The sequence below is a fragment of the Emydura macquarii genome, unplaced genomic scaffold (genome assembly GCF_026122565.2).
Source record: "Emydura macquarii macquarii isolate MOO-44397 ecotype Brisbane River unplaced genomic scaffold, CSIRO-AGI_Emac_v2 contig_1253, whole genome shotgun sequence".
NCBI classification, from domain to species: domain Eukaryota; kingdom Metazoa; phylum Chordata; order Testudines; family Chelidae; genus Emydura; species Emydura macquarii.
In genome coordinates, this window is record NW_027131390.1 from 13,646,848 (window position 1) to 13,663,771 (window position 16,924).

General features: G+C 38.2%; 1 protein-coding gene across 3 annotated transcripts in view; it reads right to left on the reverse strand.

Annotated features, from left to right (window-relative positions):
* Nucleotides 1-16,924, reverse strand: part of TENM1 (teneurin transmembrane protein 1) — a 428,532-nt gene that overhangs the window by 120,315 nt on the left and 291,293 nt on the right. For all 3 annotated transcript variants that reach the window (XM_067548198.1, XM_067548197.1, XM_067548199.1), the window contains 3 exons: nucleotides 6,989-7,174; nucleotides 5,714-5,737; nucleotides 2,573-2,719 (listed from right to left, as the gene is read on the reverse strand). In XM_067548198.1, coding sequence (XP_067404299.1) covers nucleotides 2,573-2,719; nucleotides 5,714-5,737; nucleotides 6,989-7,174 — 357 coding nt within the window. The remainder of the gene's footprint in view (nucleotides 1-2,572; nucleotides 2,720-5,713; nucleotides 5,738-6,988; nucleotides 7,175-16,924) is intronic.

Here is a 16,924-nt window from a genome sequence, read left to right on the forward strand (position 1 = left end):
GAATTAGAAAGTGTACTCTAAGGAACAATCCTACGGTGGCTGAGGGGATGGAGCGGATAATGTAACACATCTTTTCCAGATCTAATTTCTGTGGTTCTAGTATGCCAGGCCTGGAGCCCTGCTTCTGATCTCACATCAATTTAACACCTGTACAATACCATTCACTTCAGTGGAATTCCTTCCGATTTATCCCTGTGTAAATTAGAGCAGAATTTAAGATGAATAAAGAAGCAATTTTAATGTGAAAAAACTGCCCTTTTGTAAAAACAACTGCTTGTGAGGTGAAACCAATGACATTTAGCAACCAGCTGAATTAAGTATTTCTCTACCCACTTATCTCTAATTTTAATTTCAACGGAGCTGTCCTCAGACGTTACGCGACCATAAAAATAGTTTTAAAATTTACAGTGAAATGATGTTAAGTATCTGCCTTAAACTGACAACTTCAAGGAGATTTAGAGTTAAGGCTGCCAACTCTCAATAACTCACGGTTACTGCAGAATATAAAGCAGGCAAAAACCATAATACGATGCAATTTATATAGAACCAGTTCACACAGTGTATCAGAAAATGCTTTACATATATTGCAGGATAAACAGGATTTTTGTGGACAGATTTAAAGAGAGATTGTGTGAGTGGGTCAGTGGTTTGGACACAGTATCAGACTGATAGGAAAGTACACAGGAGGTAGTGACTCCGACAGTGCAGTGCTGTGTGAAGGGAATAGAGATTAGCTCACATAGACGGAAGAGTAGAGTGAGTTTATGAGTAGTGGATGGGGGAGTGCAATGGGGTGAGCCTCTCCAGCACATCCTCTAATGGCTCTCAGGACCCTGCAGGTGCGTTGCACTTAGCATCCCCTGGGATCTTTCAGACAATTAGCCAGACCAGCTTAGTTCAACCCCCCTTTGCGAGGTCTGGTTTATTTACTCTGTCTATATAGAGGGCAACTCGCTTATGTAGCAGCTCAAGCTGACACTGACTCTGGGTCTATGCAAAAGTCCTGGTCGGATTCCTCCCTGTGTTCAGAAGGCTTCAGCCCTGCTCCTGGAAGTGGGTTTTACTTCAGACAATCCTGCTGTCCCTTGCCTTAAGACAGAAGCCCCCTACCACTCCTCCTTGAAGCTGGAGTTGTACATTAGACCAGCTGTAAAGCCTCAGACAGCTTCTTCTCCAGCTGGCCCTTTTCTCAATCAGTCCTTCCACTCTTAGGCTGGGAGGGTTCACCAGGCAAACTTCCCCCTGCTGCTGTCTGTCCTGCTATGAGGGAGAAGGCAACATATACAAGGTCCCCCTACTAAAGCTCATCCCCAGTTGGTTAGGTTTCAAGGGGAGCCTTGCCCTGCCCACTCGGGCCTTTAAAGAAACAGTAATAGGAGTTTCTACCAAACACTTCTTATCCCAGGACCATTTTCTCTTTATCCATTCTGCCTAGGTCTTTCTATCTATCAATCAGGTCTTTCCAAGTTTTAAGGGGCCATGCCATGTGACGGGGTGGGCTGATCCCTAGGCACTACTCTTAAAGGGAATATAAGTGAAAAAAGAATGATGAAGGAGGGAAAATTGGAATAACAGGAGGACAATTCAAGGGTTGTGGTGGTTTCTCCACCGTGGAAAATCTTTAAATCAAGATTGGATATTTTTCTAAAAGTTATACTCAAGTTTAACCAGCTGTTGAACTTAAATATGGATTGTCCTATGGCCTGTGTTACACAGGGTGTCAGAATACATGATCACAATAGTTTCTTCTGCCCTTAACATCTATGAATCCTTGGAGTGAAACAAGACTGCAGTGGTTTCAGCATACTGGGAATACTTAACTGCAAATACACTGATCCAACAAGACAAAATAGAGCGAGACAGAGGCTACTTTAATTGTACATTGTCATGTGTTTATGTTTAGCTTACATGGTATATTTAAAAGTTACCGCTGGCTCAGAGAACCTCAGAATACGTTCTACTGGTTTGCTGAGCACCATCTCAAAATTATGTGCCACAATTTTCTGTTATAATTGTGACTCTGTTAAAATTAAGAAACTAATTTGCTTAATAAGAGCATGTCTCAATGTATGGCTTTATACTTTCAGAAGAATTTCTTTAATAATATTATTATGATAACGTAGCAATGTATATTCTGTTAGTAACACAAGAGCGTTACGGTAAAATTTTAAAGGCTTTTTATTTGTGTGTCTATTGTTAGTCTGACAAAGACTAAACTTCCTCATAAGGCATGGAGTTTTTAGTTGTTTTAGAAATAAAAGAATAGCCTAATTATTATTAGCACATGGATTTTTTTCAAAACACATTCAGGTACTATGATGATGAGACCAGATAAGCAGGGAGATATATTGTAAGCTCTTTGGGGAGGTAATCTAAAGACCAGGCTTTGCAACTACTCATTCATGGGAGTAATCAACTGAAGTCAATGGGACTACTATCATGAGAAAGGGGCATAGCATTGGGCCTCTATGAAAGAAAAGACAAACTCACTTAAAGACAAGTTATGGGATAGCAGTTCAGGAAACTGAACTGCACAAGAACTAAAAAGTAAATAAAGGAGCATGTACAGTACCTCCATCATTATCCATGTTATCTCCACACACCATTTCCATGACAACGTTACATCCTGTGCCACTCCATCCCACCTGACACACACAGTGCCATCCATTCTGATCAAGAGTGCATCTCCCATTTCCATAACACAGACCCGGGCAGCCATCTAGAAAAAAAAATGTAAAAAACAAGGCTTCATGCAGGAGTTTCTTTCCCTTTCTTTAAAATTAAAAACTGTCCTATAACAATCTTTAAAATTACATAACAATATTTGCTACTTTCCAAAGTTGGCCTACTTTAGACTCCATTCACATTTTTGTTCAAATATTCAACGCAACTTGTCCTAACCCTGCTTGCCTAGAAAAGCATGCCTAATGCTTACTTTCGGTACTTAAAATTTTATGCATGCAAAAACTCAGATGTGGTTAAACTAATAGTATGTGCACACACAAATTGAGTGATTAGAACTCTAACTATTTGCTTTGGACATACAAGTAACTTCTCTCTATCTATCTCAGTTTTCGTACCTATCTGGGCACCTAGTATCAATTGTGTGCTTATCAGAGAGCTTTTATCTGAAACTTTGACACAAAATATGAGTTTACAAAACGTAGGCAAGTAATTTTAGATGAGCAATTCTGGAAGTAGCTGCTGAAGATGTAATCTTAGACATTGTAGGTGTGGAAACGCCTATGAATCTAGCAGGATGAGGGAAGCCTGTTTTGATTCATTCTGAAGTACTTTCCTAGGGAAGGAAAATGGGAGTTGTCATTGTAATACCCTCTCCCACTTCTTTACAACACTATATCCAGTTCAAATAAGACAAATACTTGTCCTTTGGTGGTTGTAGGAAATGATTTTGGTTTCTTTCTGTAAATTATTAATCTAGATCTAAACTGGATCAATTGCATCATCCCCAGGGTGTGTAAACTCTGAATCAATAGTAATTTGGGCATTTTCAACTAGGTTCCTTGCTCAGTGTGACAGATAGATAATCTCTTTGATGTGTCCACTCATGTCCATCTGCTTGTATGGTTTGGTGCCAATACAGATTTTTGTCATATCTTTACCTTACCACACAGGGAGCCAAAGGACGACAGATGGAGTTAAGCAATCATCTTAACACTACAAGTGACACCCCTTCTAAAAGGAGTGTTTTCTCTTTGCCAGAATGGACTCAAAGGAGTTCAATGCCTCCATATACTTGACAGTGCATGTTGACATTTCTGTGCTAGCACAGAGAAAAGATTTGATGCAGAGAGGAAAGGAAGAGTCACTCTGCAGGGGTTTCTGACAGCCACAAAAGGAGTTACTACAAAAGGTGTTTGGAACAGCCAGCCAAAGAGTCAGAGAATAAATACAAGTGGTCAAACTAGAGAGTCAAGATGGGTGACATAATATCTTTTATTGGACTAACTTCTATTTAGGTCCATCTAGTCCAGTATTCTGGCTCAGAGTGGCCAGTAGCACATGCTTCAGAAGAAGGTGCATTATGAAACAGCCAGCACACAGAGAGATATTCTTCCTAACTCACAAAATTCAGAGGATGGTGTCTTTCCAAGATCCTTGTGTTTTGTTGTTTTAATCATTACTTTTATAACTCTGGATGTTCCGATTATCCACATAAATTATACATGATACCAGTGCTCCAAGATATGTATCGGCTGCCTACTGGTGTCCAGGTAGTTTAAATTGTTACTTATGACCTACAATGCCCTTAATTTCCTAACATCTGCATACCTGAAGGACCACCTCTCTCCTTAAGACATGCTGCCACAGCTGCTATCAGCAGAGATGCTTGAGATAGACTCCTCCTCATTATAAAACAGAAGCGGTCTGCTGGTAAGATGCTTTCTATAAGGGCCCTGGGCCTAAAGAACTTGCTCCTTCTTGGTCTGAAATAGCTTGATCTTGATGATCTTCTGGCACACTGTCAAAGCCAATTATTTGATAGATTTTTGGGGGGAAGTTGGGGGTATGTTTCTGTGGAGATTCAAGGGGCTGTTCTCCTGTTTTGATTCATTGGCCAACTGAGTTAATTCATTATTGGTATACGATTATATTTTGTGCTGAATGGTTGTTCATTATGAATGTAATTCTAAGTCAGTCTCAGGTCACCTAGGGCTTTTTGTATGGACATTTTTATTGTTATTTAACTCTGAAGAGATAAAATAATAAATACACAAATGAATGTCCAATCCTTTTGGCATCCTGCATGGTCTGATAACTTTGCTGAGAGCCATCTTCCCAGGGGACAGTGTGATTTCATACTCTACAGTATGACCTGAACTCAGAGAGGGATTGCTGCCAAACCATGAAAGACAGACATGCAGGTCCGGAAGCAAGCTACAGGCTCTGCAGAGCAAACTCACATTAAAGGACACGCACAGAGTGCAAATCAACATAGAATTTAGCCCTTTGGGTCTAGAATGATTTGATGAAGTATATCATCTCTAGCTTAGAAAGCATTTTCTACCAGAGGGCCAAAACACAAATCCCTCAAAGCAGCAGCCAAGGTGGGTGTGGGGTGGAGCAAATATTTATAGATTCCTCTCATGTCTCCAAACCTCACAGTGTCCTGTACCATGCCCTGGTTTAAAACATGCATTGTTTTACATTTCTCCCCCATCTTCAAAGTCTTAAAGAAGCATATTTTTTCAAAAATGAAAACTACTCTCTAGTTGCAGATGATAAAAATATGGAAATTTTGTTCTAGTAGAAGGAAGGATTGACACAAATTATTCTAGTAATAGCAAGTCCTCATTGCTGTCATCACTCCGTGAATGGAAACCACGAGCAGAAATCTGACTTGTTTCACATAGCATGTTATATATATATATATGGAAATTGGTAACCAAATGCGAAAGCAACATTCCAGTCATGCTTACATTAGACACCTCTGCTTCTGATGAAATATTGGGACAATATAAAGAGCTAAGAATGCAGAATGTACTGATATTTTGTTAGACATAAACTATATTTCTCTGTAAAAATACACCTATCTATCCAGTCATCCATTTGATCTATCCTGGGTAGACACTGTAGCTTAACAGTACAGGAAGTGGGAGGCTCAAAGGGGAACAATCACACAAATACCCCCATTCCCAACACTTTTGTATCCTTTCATTATTCCTTTGCAATGCTGATATGAAAAGCTTACCTCGCACAGCATCCAAGTAGTGAGCTTAAAAAAGAAAAAAACAAAACTGTGATAGATTGAATATCTGCACCAGAATGAAAATACAGAAACCATTTGCTAACAGTTAATACTTTGGTTAAGATAAAATGCCTCCCTCTTATTGCAATCAGATCTATTCCTACCACTTTGAATAAAAATAAATCACTGATTTTTGTTATCCATAGGACCACCAGGATGCATAACACAGCTTGCATTACACATGGTAGTACTTATAATGTTAAAAACAATGACTGAAGAACACACATGTAGCTGGTTATATTTTATTACTATATGGGTCCTTTCTGACCTCTTCTTTTCTGTCTTTTGAAAATTTGGCTCTTCCTCATTTAATTAAATGGCAAAATTCTATAGCTAGTGATTAAATTATCTTATAATACCTGCTTATGGGGAGTAAAATACCTACTTATAGGGAGTAAAATGAAAAAGGGAATTTTCGTTAATTTTAGTCAAGATTATTTTGTTCAAGAGAATTGGTTTTGTTTTTAAAAGGAAGATAATTAAGCAATGACTGAACCAAATAGAAGGCACTGTATTTTCAAAGCATGAAAGTTTGGACTACTTACCTCTCAAAATTAGGTACCCTGGTCTCTTACGTGCAATTAAAATGTTTAAGAGTAAAAATGCGCTGAGAAAATAGTAATGACATTTTGTCAAGAAACACTTTTAAGCTTTGTAAAAAATGTGTCACATTTTATTAAAATATAACAATTAACATTTGTACAGCTGAGTAATGACTTCTGAAAAGATTCATAAGCTTTAACTTTTTATTAGGAATATTGTAGGAGTCAGCTGCGGTAAAGCCACCTCTTGTGACAAGCAAAATATTTAAATCCTCTGATATGAAGGCAGAAGATTTAGAATTATTTAAGCTGCTTGAATGTTTCATCCCCTCACAACTTCTATTAATAAATGTAAGTATTTTTTTACGACTCTCAATACCTATAGGGATGTAGCTCACATGTGCATTAGAATGTAACCTCTATATCTTTGATTTGATATTTTTCAACTATTACATCAGTACTGCTGTACGTAAAGCAAAAGCTGCACTGACTGCATTCTGTAGGACAAATATGGATCTGGTGTAAGTGGGTGCCAATCCATCAAAAGCAGGGGAGAGGCATCTCTGTACAACAGGCCTGAATTTGGCTCCATAATTTTTCTAAGAGATCTTTGGCAGTAGCAGCTCTTCCATTTAGCTAGTCAACTTTAAAAAAAACCCAAAACATAAAATCTTACCAATGGTGCAGTGGTCCCCTTCCCATCCAGGGCTGCACTCACACTTCCCATCTTTACACTGGCCATGTTCAGCACAGTGAGAGTGGCATGTACGTTCCTCACAGGTTGGTCCTACCCAGCCTTCTTCACACTGGCATATTCCTCTTGAACAAACACCATGGCTACCACAGTCCAGAGTGCATAATTCTACAGGGGATTCAAAGATTACATTCTTTTATATGGTAATTTCACGTTTTGTCATGGACTATGCATTGATGATGCATACAGACACCAGCCATCAAGAGTGATTGAACTCAGGACTTTTATCATGAAATACAAGCTGTAACCACATGAACCACTTCTTCTTTAGTAAGCCTTATATTTGTTAGTATCAGCTACTAAGAGGAGACATGATTGCACACCAAAGGCCCTGATCCAAAGCCCACTGAAGCCAATGGAAAGACATCCATTTACTTTAGTGTATTTTGGTCAGGCTTTGAGCCAGTGTAGCACACATCCATTCTTGATTCTCATAGGTGTTTTCAGAAATCTAGGATATAGTTTTATTTAAACAGTTCTCAGAGTACAGGGTCCAGGTGGATTGGGTTAAAAGAAAAAGTTTGACAAATTTATAACAGCAAAGTGATCACAGATATTAATCAGTTTGTACTGATGGTAATGACCTTCACTTATGGTAACAAAAGCTAGCAATGAGCTAATACACAGAAAGGAAATAACATGTGTCAAACAGCAAGCAACCCACAGCCCTGGTAAAATACAGTATTACCCACTTCTAAGCCCCCCATTGCAGGAATACATCCCAAGTTCTGCACTGGTTTTCAAGGTCTGTGTTTTAAAAGTTTTGCTCTCTTCACTCTGTGCATCAACAGCTGGCTGGTCAGACTATACAAACTGTTTTGTTGTGACAAGATCAGTTCTTGCAATTCATTTCTATCCACAGCAAATTTTTCTGCAGTGACAGGCCTTAGTGAAACTCCATTCATAGTGAAGGAGAATTAAAGGCCTGAATTGTTCCAATAAATCATAATATGCCAATTGCAATTCTAACTCCACTTAGCACTAGTTTACACTTAAAACTTGCAGCAGCACAGCGGTATCTGCACAACTGTGCCACTGTAAGAGCGCTTGTGTAGCTACATTAGGTCGACAAGAGAGAGTGTCTCCTGCAGACACAGAACTGTCCACACAAGAGCTTATGCTGGCAAAAATTATGTTGCTCAGGGGTGGTTTTGTTTTGCTGGAATAAGTGCTAATGTAGACAAGGCTTTAGAGTGAAGTTGTTCTGTGAAAAGAATGGCTTCATTATAAGAGGGCTCAATGTAGTTTAAATTTATTTAAAATAATTAGTGCCAGAAGACAGAATTTGGTTGTTATTCTGCAATTAACCTGCCAGAGGAACGTTTCCTCCTTCTCCTCAGAACCTAGTGATAGCACTGCAAGTATAAGCCAAAATAACCATGTCTGTTCTGATTTAAAACATGATTTAAAAACGTTTAACTTACCCAATGGTGGAAAAATTTTTCCCCTGACAGGTTTTAAAGAATGATCATTTCTTACTCTGAACTATTGTATATAAACAATATTGAATGTCTGTACTAGCAAAAAGATGCCACTGTACATGCCAATATTTTTTAAAGTACATATTTAAATTCTTTATCAATTTCAATCTTTCAACAGAAAGAAAAAAGAAACAAAACCAAACTATGCAATAACATAATCGATGTAGACAGCTGTGTGATTTACGTCATATGAATAGGAATGTCATTTTGCTTTAATGTTTCAGGCTCATAAATAGTTTTATTCAGCAATACTCTTTAAAATAACATTTTGTGTGTGTGTGTGTGTGTGTGTGTACATATAAATAAACCTTACAGGTTACAAAAAATAAAAAATTATGCTAAAATACAAAAACATTTTTGGGGGGGAATTTATTTCAAGGGAGCGTGAAAAAATATAGACAGACTTCAAAGTTTTATTGAAATAATTTAGTGTTACTAAGTGTCTTTAGCATGACACAAGCACCACACTTACATAAATAAAATCTAAATAAAGTTCAGCATTTTTCCTTTGCTTATCTAAAACCGAACAATTTTATTCAACAGACCCTTCAGTGTCTCCCAGAAAGTATAATGTCCACAAAATGTAGTATTTTGAGTAAATTCTTCCAGTGCAGCAAATTACACACATCCACCAGGCCAGCTCCTCAACTAGTATAAATTAGCATAGTGCCATTGACTTCAATAGAACTATGCTAATTTATACCATCTGAGGATCTGGCTCAGGCTAATTTATATCAGATGGGGATATCTGTAATTAGATAGGCCCAGATCCTGCACTGTGGCTGCTTTGCACAAGATAACATAGCCAGGCACAGAAGGATCAGCCTAGTGTAAGGAGATACTCTGATAATATAGTGCCAGTGTTGTGAGCCCCACATCATTTCCAGCCACTGTCAGCACAGCGGATGCAATAGGGTTGAAAAATCCATATTGTTCAAGTAGTAGATTAGAAACAGGGCAAAAGTAGTTTGCCTTGTCTAGTTTGCTGTCTAATCTCATGTAACAAATTGCAATGACTAAAATCAGCCTTATGAGTAAAAGATGTGGACTGCATAGCCCAGGATATTGTTATTGTTTTATCTCAGCATTACATACCTGAATCTAGTTCCCAGATTAAAATGACAGCAATTTATTGGCTTGGATGAAATGAGTACAGCAGATTGAAAAATGGAAACAAAAACACACACTTATGAAAATTTGTAAAATGTTAAGTCATGTTCTTCATTCCACAGGCTGTGAAATAACCAGGGTAACAAGCCCTGTGTGCCCTTCCTATTTCCCTCTTCTCCCAGTGTCTGGAGAATTGCCATCTGGCCTTATACCTAACAGACCAGATCCTCAGCTGATATGAATTTCCTGAGTTCCATTGAAGTCAACTGAGCCACTCCAATTACACAAACTGAGGATCTGGCCCAGGGTTTTACCTGCACTTGCACAACTGAAACAAAATCTTTGCAACCTTAAGGAACCTCGGAAATTAATTTTGCTATTAAAGGAAACCTTGGGTTCTGCTGAGACAGACAAGATTGCTACCAAAATGTCGGAAGAGCGTTGTGAACTGGCTCAAACCAGGGGCAGTTCGTGACTTTTTTGATAAATGAGGCACAAACCACAAAATAGTTATTTCCAATCCCATTCAGTGTACAATTTAGTAGTTATTAAAAGATTACTTATTTAGAGTGATGAGCAGCCGGCGGACTTGGGTCCTGGAGCTGTTACCCTCTCAACTACTCAGGCCAACGTGAGGGACAGAGCATAAGGTAGGCCCAGGGCTTGGTGCGGGTTCCTTGTGCACATGCACAGGGCTTCCCGCTGGGGAAGGATCAGGGAGGCGCAGGCCCCATCTGCGCCCTCTGTGAGCACCCTGCAGACCAGACTTAACTGATACAATCCTGTGGTGGCTTCACCAAGCAGTGGTTATCATAGCAGTGTCCTTGCGAAGTGACTCCTGGGCATGGTAAATTGCCATGGTAGCAATGTAGCTTACTGAAGCACTATTAGCTATATCAAGTTTTGAGCGTCATGCAGAACTATATTCTTCAAACTTTCTGGCATTGCATTTCACTACAGGAGAGAGAGAGTTATGACATTTTGTCCTTAAATCTGTATACAGTTAGCAATTAAATAAAACAGAACAGCCAAAATATATTTTGTAGCTGTTGGGAATTCTTGGTTAGCTTGTGCCTCATTTGCCTCGGTTGATGAGCTGCCCCTGGCTCAAACTAACCCCTGCAGTTATTTTTATGAGATATAGTCTTATGTATATCACATATAGAATTCAGATTCCTCAGACTTGCACCAACTAATGAGAAACAGACTTCTAAAAAACCATGTTCAAGTGAAGCAGTCAGGAATCTTTCCTGACATGTCCTTAATTCTGAATGTTCATTAATTTTGTTAGAAGAACTCATATACAGTCTGAAGCATTATTAGTAGATAATCTTGAAAAGGAGACAAATAGGTTGATCATTCTTGGACTAATCTAAAAAGCATTAAAAATTCACTTCATATTCTTTATTTTAATTATCTAAGTCAACAATGAGTTCTCTTAACTGTGATTTATAATAAGTTTATACTTGCATAACAGAAAAAAAGAAAATTAAAGCTAAATATTTTATACTTCCTAATGATAAGATTTCTTTGTTATTTCAACACACTTCAGGAATAACTCAACTAGAATATTATGTTAAAATATATGTAAACAAAAGTTTTCAAATAATTCTTAAAATAAAAACCATTTCATTTCCCCATATATTTAAATGATTAATCTTGTGCTACAGATATTCTAAACTCTTAAGTGTTATATTCATAACTTTGCTATCCAGTTTTTAATAAATGGATTTCCATAAAGATTAGAAATTAATCTAACCCGACTTTTACCCAATATGTTTAACTACTGGAGGCTATGAAATTCACCTATCTAGTCCTAATAAAGAAAGTTTTTTCCAATTTAAATATACATTGCATTTAATAAGCTTGCATAATAATTTCAACAATATTCCTGAGCTTCTCAAATTACCTTCCTGCTGTGTCCTGGAGACAACCCTGTTCTATCTTTCATTTTTCAGCAACTGATTTTATTAATATAATTCTCTCCTCCCTCACGCCCAAAGTTCAAAAACTTACATTGCAAGTTTCAAAAGTGATGGAGCTATTTTTGAATGAGACTAAACGGAGACACTGTCTACACTAAAAATAGTCCCAGTTCCCCAAATGAAAGAAGTTAGATTGGCAAAAGGACTTTTTGCTGGTATAACTGTGTCTATATTGGGCCTTTTGCTGGAATAGTTGTGTCAGTTACAGTTGTGATGGAAACACATGGACTTACTTTTAAACTTCATAAACCATCCAAAGTTTTTACAGACCCTCTCACTCTTTCTCCCTTGAAAACCATTAACCAGATCCTTATTCCGTACAATATAGCCCATCAGCACAACATGACCACCTGTCCTGCCCATGTGTCAGAGCCAACACTACTCCAAACTATCAATCAGTTTCACCTTCAATTTAACTGTTAGCCCTTCACTTTTCGCAGAAAAAAATCTGTTACATATCATTTTGCAGGCTTCCAAGCTTCATTTCTTATGTTTGTACCTGCCATCGGGTGTTGCCATGCACTGTGCCTCCATGCAGCCTGTCATGGCTCTGTAAGTATACTACAATTAGGGATCTCTCTGGTCTTTTTAATCTCTTATTCAGACTAAATTGGTTCAAGACATATACCCCTTCATGGGGTCTGATTTATTAAGTCCTTCTACCTAGTGTAACTCACTTTGGTTAGTTGCCCTAGGTCACTCCAATCTGGGTGCACAGAAGAATCACCTTACAAAACAGGTCTCCCCAGCTCTCCTCCTTAAAGCTGAGCTGTACGTTAGCTAGTCCCTCTGTCTCTTCTTAAGCCAGGAGTCCCCAGTTCTCCTTCTTGGAGGTGGGTTGTAAGTGGGTTTGGAATCATTTAATTTTATCAGTAAATATTGGTAAACATTAATTTCACCACATGCACACAAACCATGAAAAAATATTTCCATTGATACTAACTGAACGTTACGGATAGGCAAAGTAAGAAAAATGCTGCTTGAGAACTTAGAGTTTGATTTAACAATATTTACTTCGTACATTTTGCTGCGTAATGCTGACAATTTCTGTTTTAATTATTATAAAGTTTTAACTTTTTGAATCTCCATGTTTACTGTCATTAAATAAGTATTGTCTGCTTCCCATTGTCTGACCCCCTCATAAATTTCCCACAACTGTAAAAATTTCTATTGATACAAATAAAAAAAATGCTGACAAGTAAATATCATTATTATCCATCAAAATTATAAAAACAATAAAAATCCAATTCTACCAATCCTAATTTTAAATTAGCCAGCTGTAGGATTTGAGCCTACTTGTCTCTCAGCTACCCTCTTTCCCCACCATTAGCCCTTGGAGGGTTCAGCAGACCAATTTTCTCTTGCTGGTGTCTGCCCTGCTATAAAGGGGGAGGCAGCATTTATGCTGGTCCCCATCCTCCAGTTTATCCCCAATTGGTTGAGTGAGAGGGGAGTCTTGCCCCACCCTCTCTGGAAGGCTCCTAGCTCCAGGCCTTTAAAGACACAGTAATGGGATTTCCTCCCAAGCACTACTTATTCCTGGGACTGCTTCCTCTTTATCAATATCTCCTAGACATTGGCAAGTTTGTGTTTATTTATATCCATATCGGACCTTTCAAAATCTTATTGGGCCATTCCACAGAGTAAGTGAGGGCTGACCACTCGGCATCACTATCCTGAAGGGGGCAGACTACCCCATCGTAACCCAACCTACCCACACCACATAAAATAAAAAAACATTGGAACTAATGGTACTGTATCTTTAGTACGTTGCTCATAATAATGCCTCCCCATCACTGGAGTAACTGTGTTGATTGCTTTCCTGAAATGATTCTACTCCATCTCAATGGATACATTTCTGATACATTAAGTGCTCAAAAAACAGTTTTTCTGACTTCCAGTAGGAATGCTGCCATCAACAATCTCATTGGCTATTGTAGCGCATACTCTGATCACCTTATAAAATATCTGCACGTAAGTGGATTTTTAAAATTTTAACAGTTTGACTCATAACACTAGATTAATTTGGAATATATCTTTTGCAAGCCTTAATTTTCTTGACAATTGATTTGTGTAAGAATATAATCACTGGACAGACAAAGAAGTCAGAGAGACTGATACTATAGTTAAGGGAATTCTGTCCTAACCCCTGTTTGATGTTTTTATCACATTTTTCTATACAATTTTATTTATCATCTCTGGAATATTTTCTTCCTCATCCAAATCCAATTTGTATATAAAAAAACCAAACTTGTATTGATTCACTGTGATTCAAAATGGTATTTTTACAGTTCAAAAATCTAATCAATGTAACCTTATGAATCTGGACTCGTAATGGTAAACATACCAATAGATATTTCATTTCATGGAGCCAAATCTCTGGAAATTGATACCACTGAGAAGGATTAACACATTCCCCATTGGGTACAACTTTGTTTACTAAGTCATGATACTGGTGTAAAACAGAAATACAATTATGCTGTGTCTGTCTCACAAGGGGTTTTAACAGCAGAACATGTCTCTTTCTTCTCTTTTTAGATCTAGAGATGATACAGGTTGACAGGTCAGATAAGGCTTGTGGGAAATATTTTAAAATAAATGAACAGAAGTCTAATCTAATAGCAAGAAAGATTACACTGACACAGGGGTGAGGGGAAAACCCCTATAGTGCTCTGTCTAGACTATTTTATACTGGGCTTCTCAAGTAAATGTATGTGAGGTCCCCTTGTCAAATACTGTCCTTTTTCATAGTTATCTCAATTATTTTGTTTCAGTCTTACATGCTGTACGCGGAGCAGCTACAGAGTGGTCACTAGAAATTCACGCTCTTGCTAACAAACTCTGTAAACTACTTCATAATATCTGTGAACAACAGGAGGAAATTTCTTTCAACGCATATCATTTTCTATATATGGCTTGTTCAATCTGAATACTAGCGAGGGGACAGCTCCAAAAAGCGAATTTTGAGCCGGTAATGAGTCGGATAGAAGAACTGTTATAAAATCAAGACGACAAGGCTGCATGGGAATTCACTCATGGAAGGAAAATGCAATACAGAGTTCTTCAGACTTTGCCCACAGATGCAAGATTGAAGCCAGAAGCCAAGTACACATGGGGATTGGGGAAAGAAGTGAAGTCACTGAGTCAGTGCTATACCATGAGATGCAGACAGAAATAAATGAAAGACATTCAAGACAGTAAATTTAGTGAGAAATGCATCCAAGGAGGCCTTGGAAGTTGACCATGCTGTTAATTAGAAAAAAAGAAAATAGGCAAAGAGCTTATCCATTAGGTAAATTTGGTAAAACTGACAGAGATGGGCTTAGCTGCTTCTTTAAACTCCGATAACTGCCATTTCTGGGAACAGAAGCCTGTGTGAGTGGATCAGGAATTTTCACCAGTTAACACAAAATGGTTCATGGATAATTTGAGAATTGGAAAATTATTATTTATAATTATTATTATTATTATTGAAAAAGGCTAAAATTCAGAGAATACAGGATTCCCAATTAATTATTTAATCAGATCTATCCTTAATTCTAAATTAAGAAGAAACATGATTTTAAGGTGCTGTTTATACACAGTAGACAACAACTACAATTCCCTGAATCACCCTTAGAATATGGTCTACTCAGAAAAATGACTATCATAGAATCATGGAAGTGTAGGACGAAGAGACCTTGACCTGAACCCAGGTCAGGACCAAGTATTATTTAGACCATCCCTGACAGACATTTAACTTGCTCTTAAAAAATCTCCAATGATGGAGATTTCACAACCTCTGTAGGTAATTTATTCCAGTGCTTAACTACCCTGACAGTTATGAATTTTTTTCTAATATCCAACCTAAACTGCTCTTGCTGCAATTTAAGCCCATTGCTTCTTGTCCTATCTTCAGAGATTAAAGAGAATAATTTTTCTCCCTCCTTATAACATCGCTTTATGTACTTGAAAACTTATCAAGTCGCCCCCTCCCCCTTTTCTTCTCCAGACTAAAATCCAATGTTTTCAATCTTCTGTCATAGCTCATGTTTTCTAGACTTTTAATAATTTTTGTTGCTCTTCTCTTGAGTTTCTCCAAGATGTTCACATCTTTCCTGAAATGTGGCACCCAGAACTGGACACAATACTCCAGTACTCCAATACTCATCAGTGTGAGTAGAGTGGAAGAATTACTTCTCGTGTCTTCCTTACAACACTCCTGCCAATATATCCCAGAATGATGTTTGCTTTTTTTCCCGAATAGTGTGACACTGTTGTCTCACATTTAGCTTGTGATCCACTATGATCCTCAGATTCCTTTCCGCAGTACTCCTTCCTAAGCAGTCATTCCCTTTTTGTATGTGTGCAACTGATTTTTCCTTCCTAAGCAGAGTACTTTGCATTTGTCCTCACTGAATTTAATCCTATTTATTTCAGACCATTTCTCCAGTTTGTTCAGATCATTTTGAATTTTAATCCTATCTTCCAAAGCACTTGCAACCCTTCCTAGCTTGGTATCATCCATGAACTTTATAAGTGTACTCTGTGCCATTATCTAAATCATTAAAGAAGATATTGAACAGAACCAGACCCAGAACTGATCCCTGAGGGACCCCACTCGATATGCCCTTCTAGTTTGACTATGAACCACTGATAACTACTCTCTGGGAATGGTTTTCCAACCAGTTATGCACGCTCTTTATAGTAGCTCCATCCAGGTTGTATTTCCCTAGTTTGTTTATGAGAAAGTCATGAGAGACGGTATCAAAAGTCTTACTGAAGTCAACATATACCATATCTACCATTTCCCTCCTATCCACAAGGCTTGTTACCCTGTCAAAGAAAGTTATTAGCTTGTTACCCTGTCATAGAAACCTATGTAAACATTTAACTGACCCAATGGACATGCTTTCTTCAAAGATTTATCAGCTGACTGTAGTAGCAAAAATAAATTTCTACTGTGGTTTACTCCTGCTACCCCTGCAGTGCCAACACCGGTGAGAGGGAGGGGCACTGTTCCTTCTCAGACCTAATCAAGGAAACGATTTACTAACTTCAGTTCAGATGCACCTGTGCAAACCCAAGGGTAGCCTCAGGCCTTCATATGTGCAACTGATGGCTAAGTTTGGACTGGAGATGATGAGGAAAGGTACACAGTGGACTATAATGCACACAAAGCCCAGACTCTGACTCAGGCCTAGCCCCCTTTCAGTCCACCCACAAATCAGTGTGACTCAGGTCAGCAAGAACTCAGGACCTGGATTCTAGGATTCTGTTGGGGTGTGGGTCAAAACTTGAAT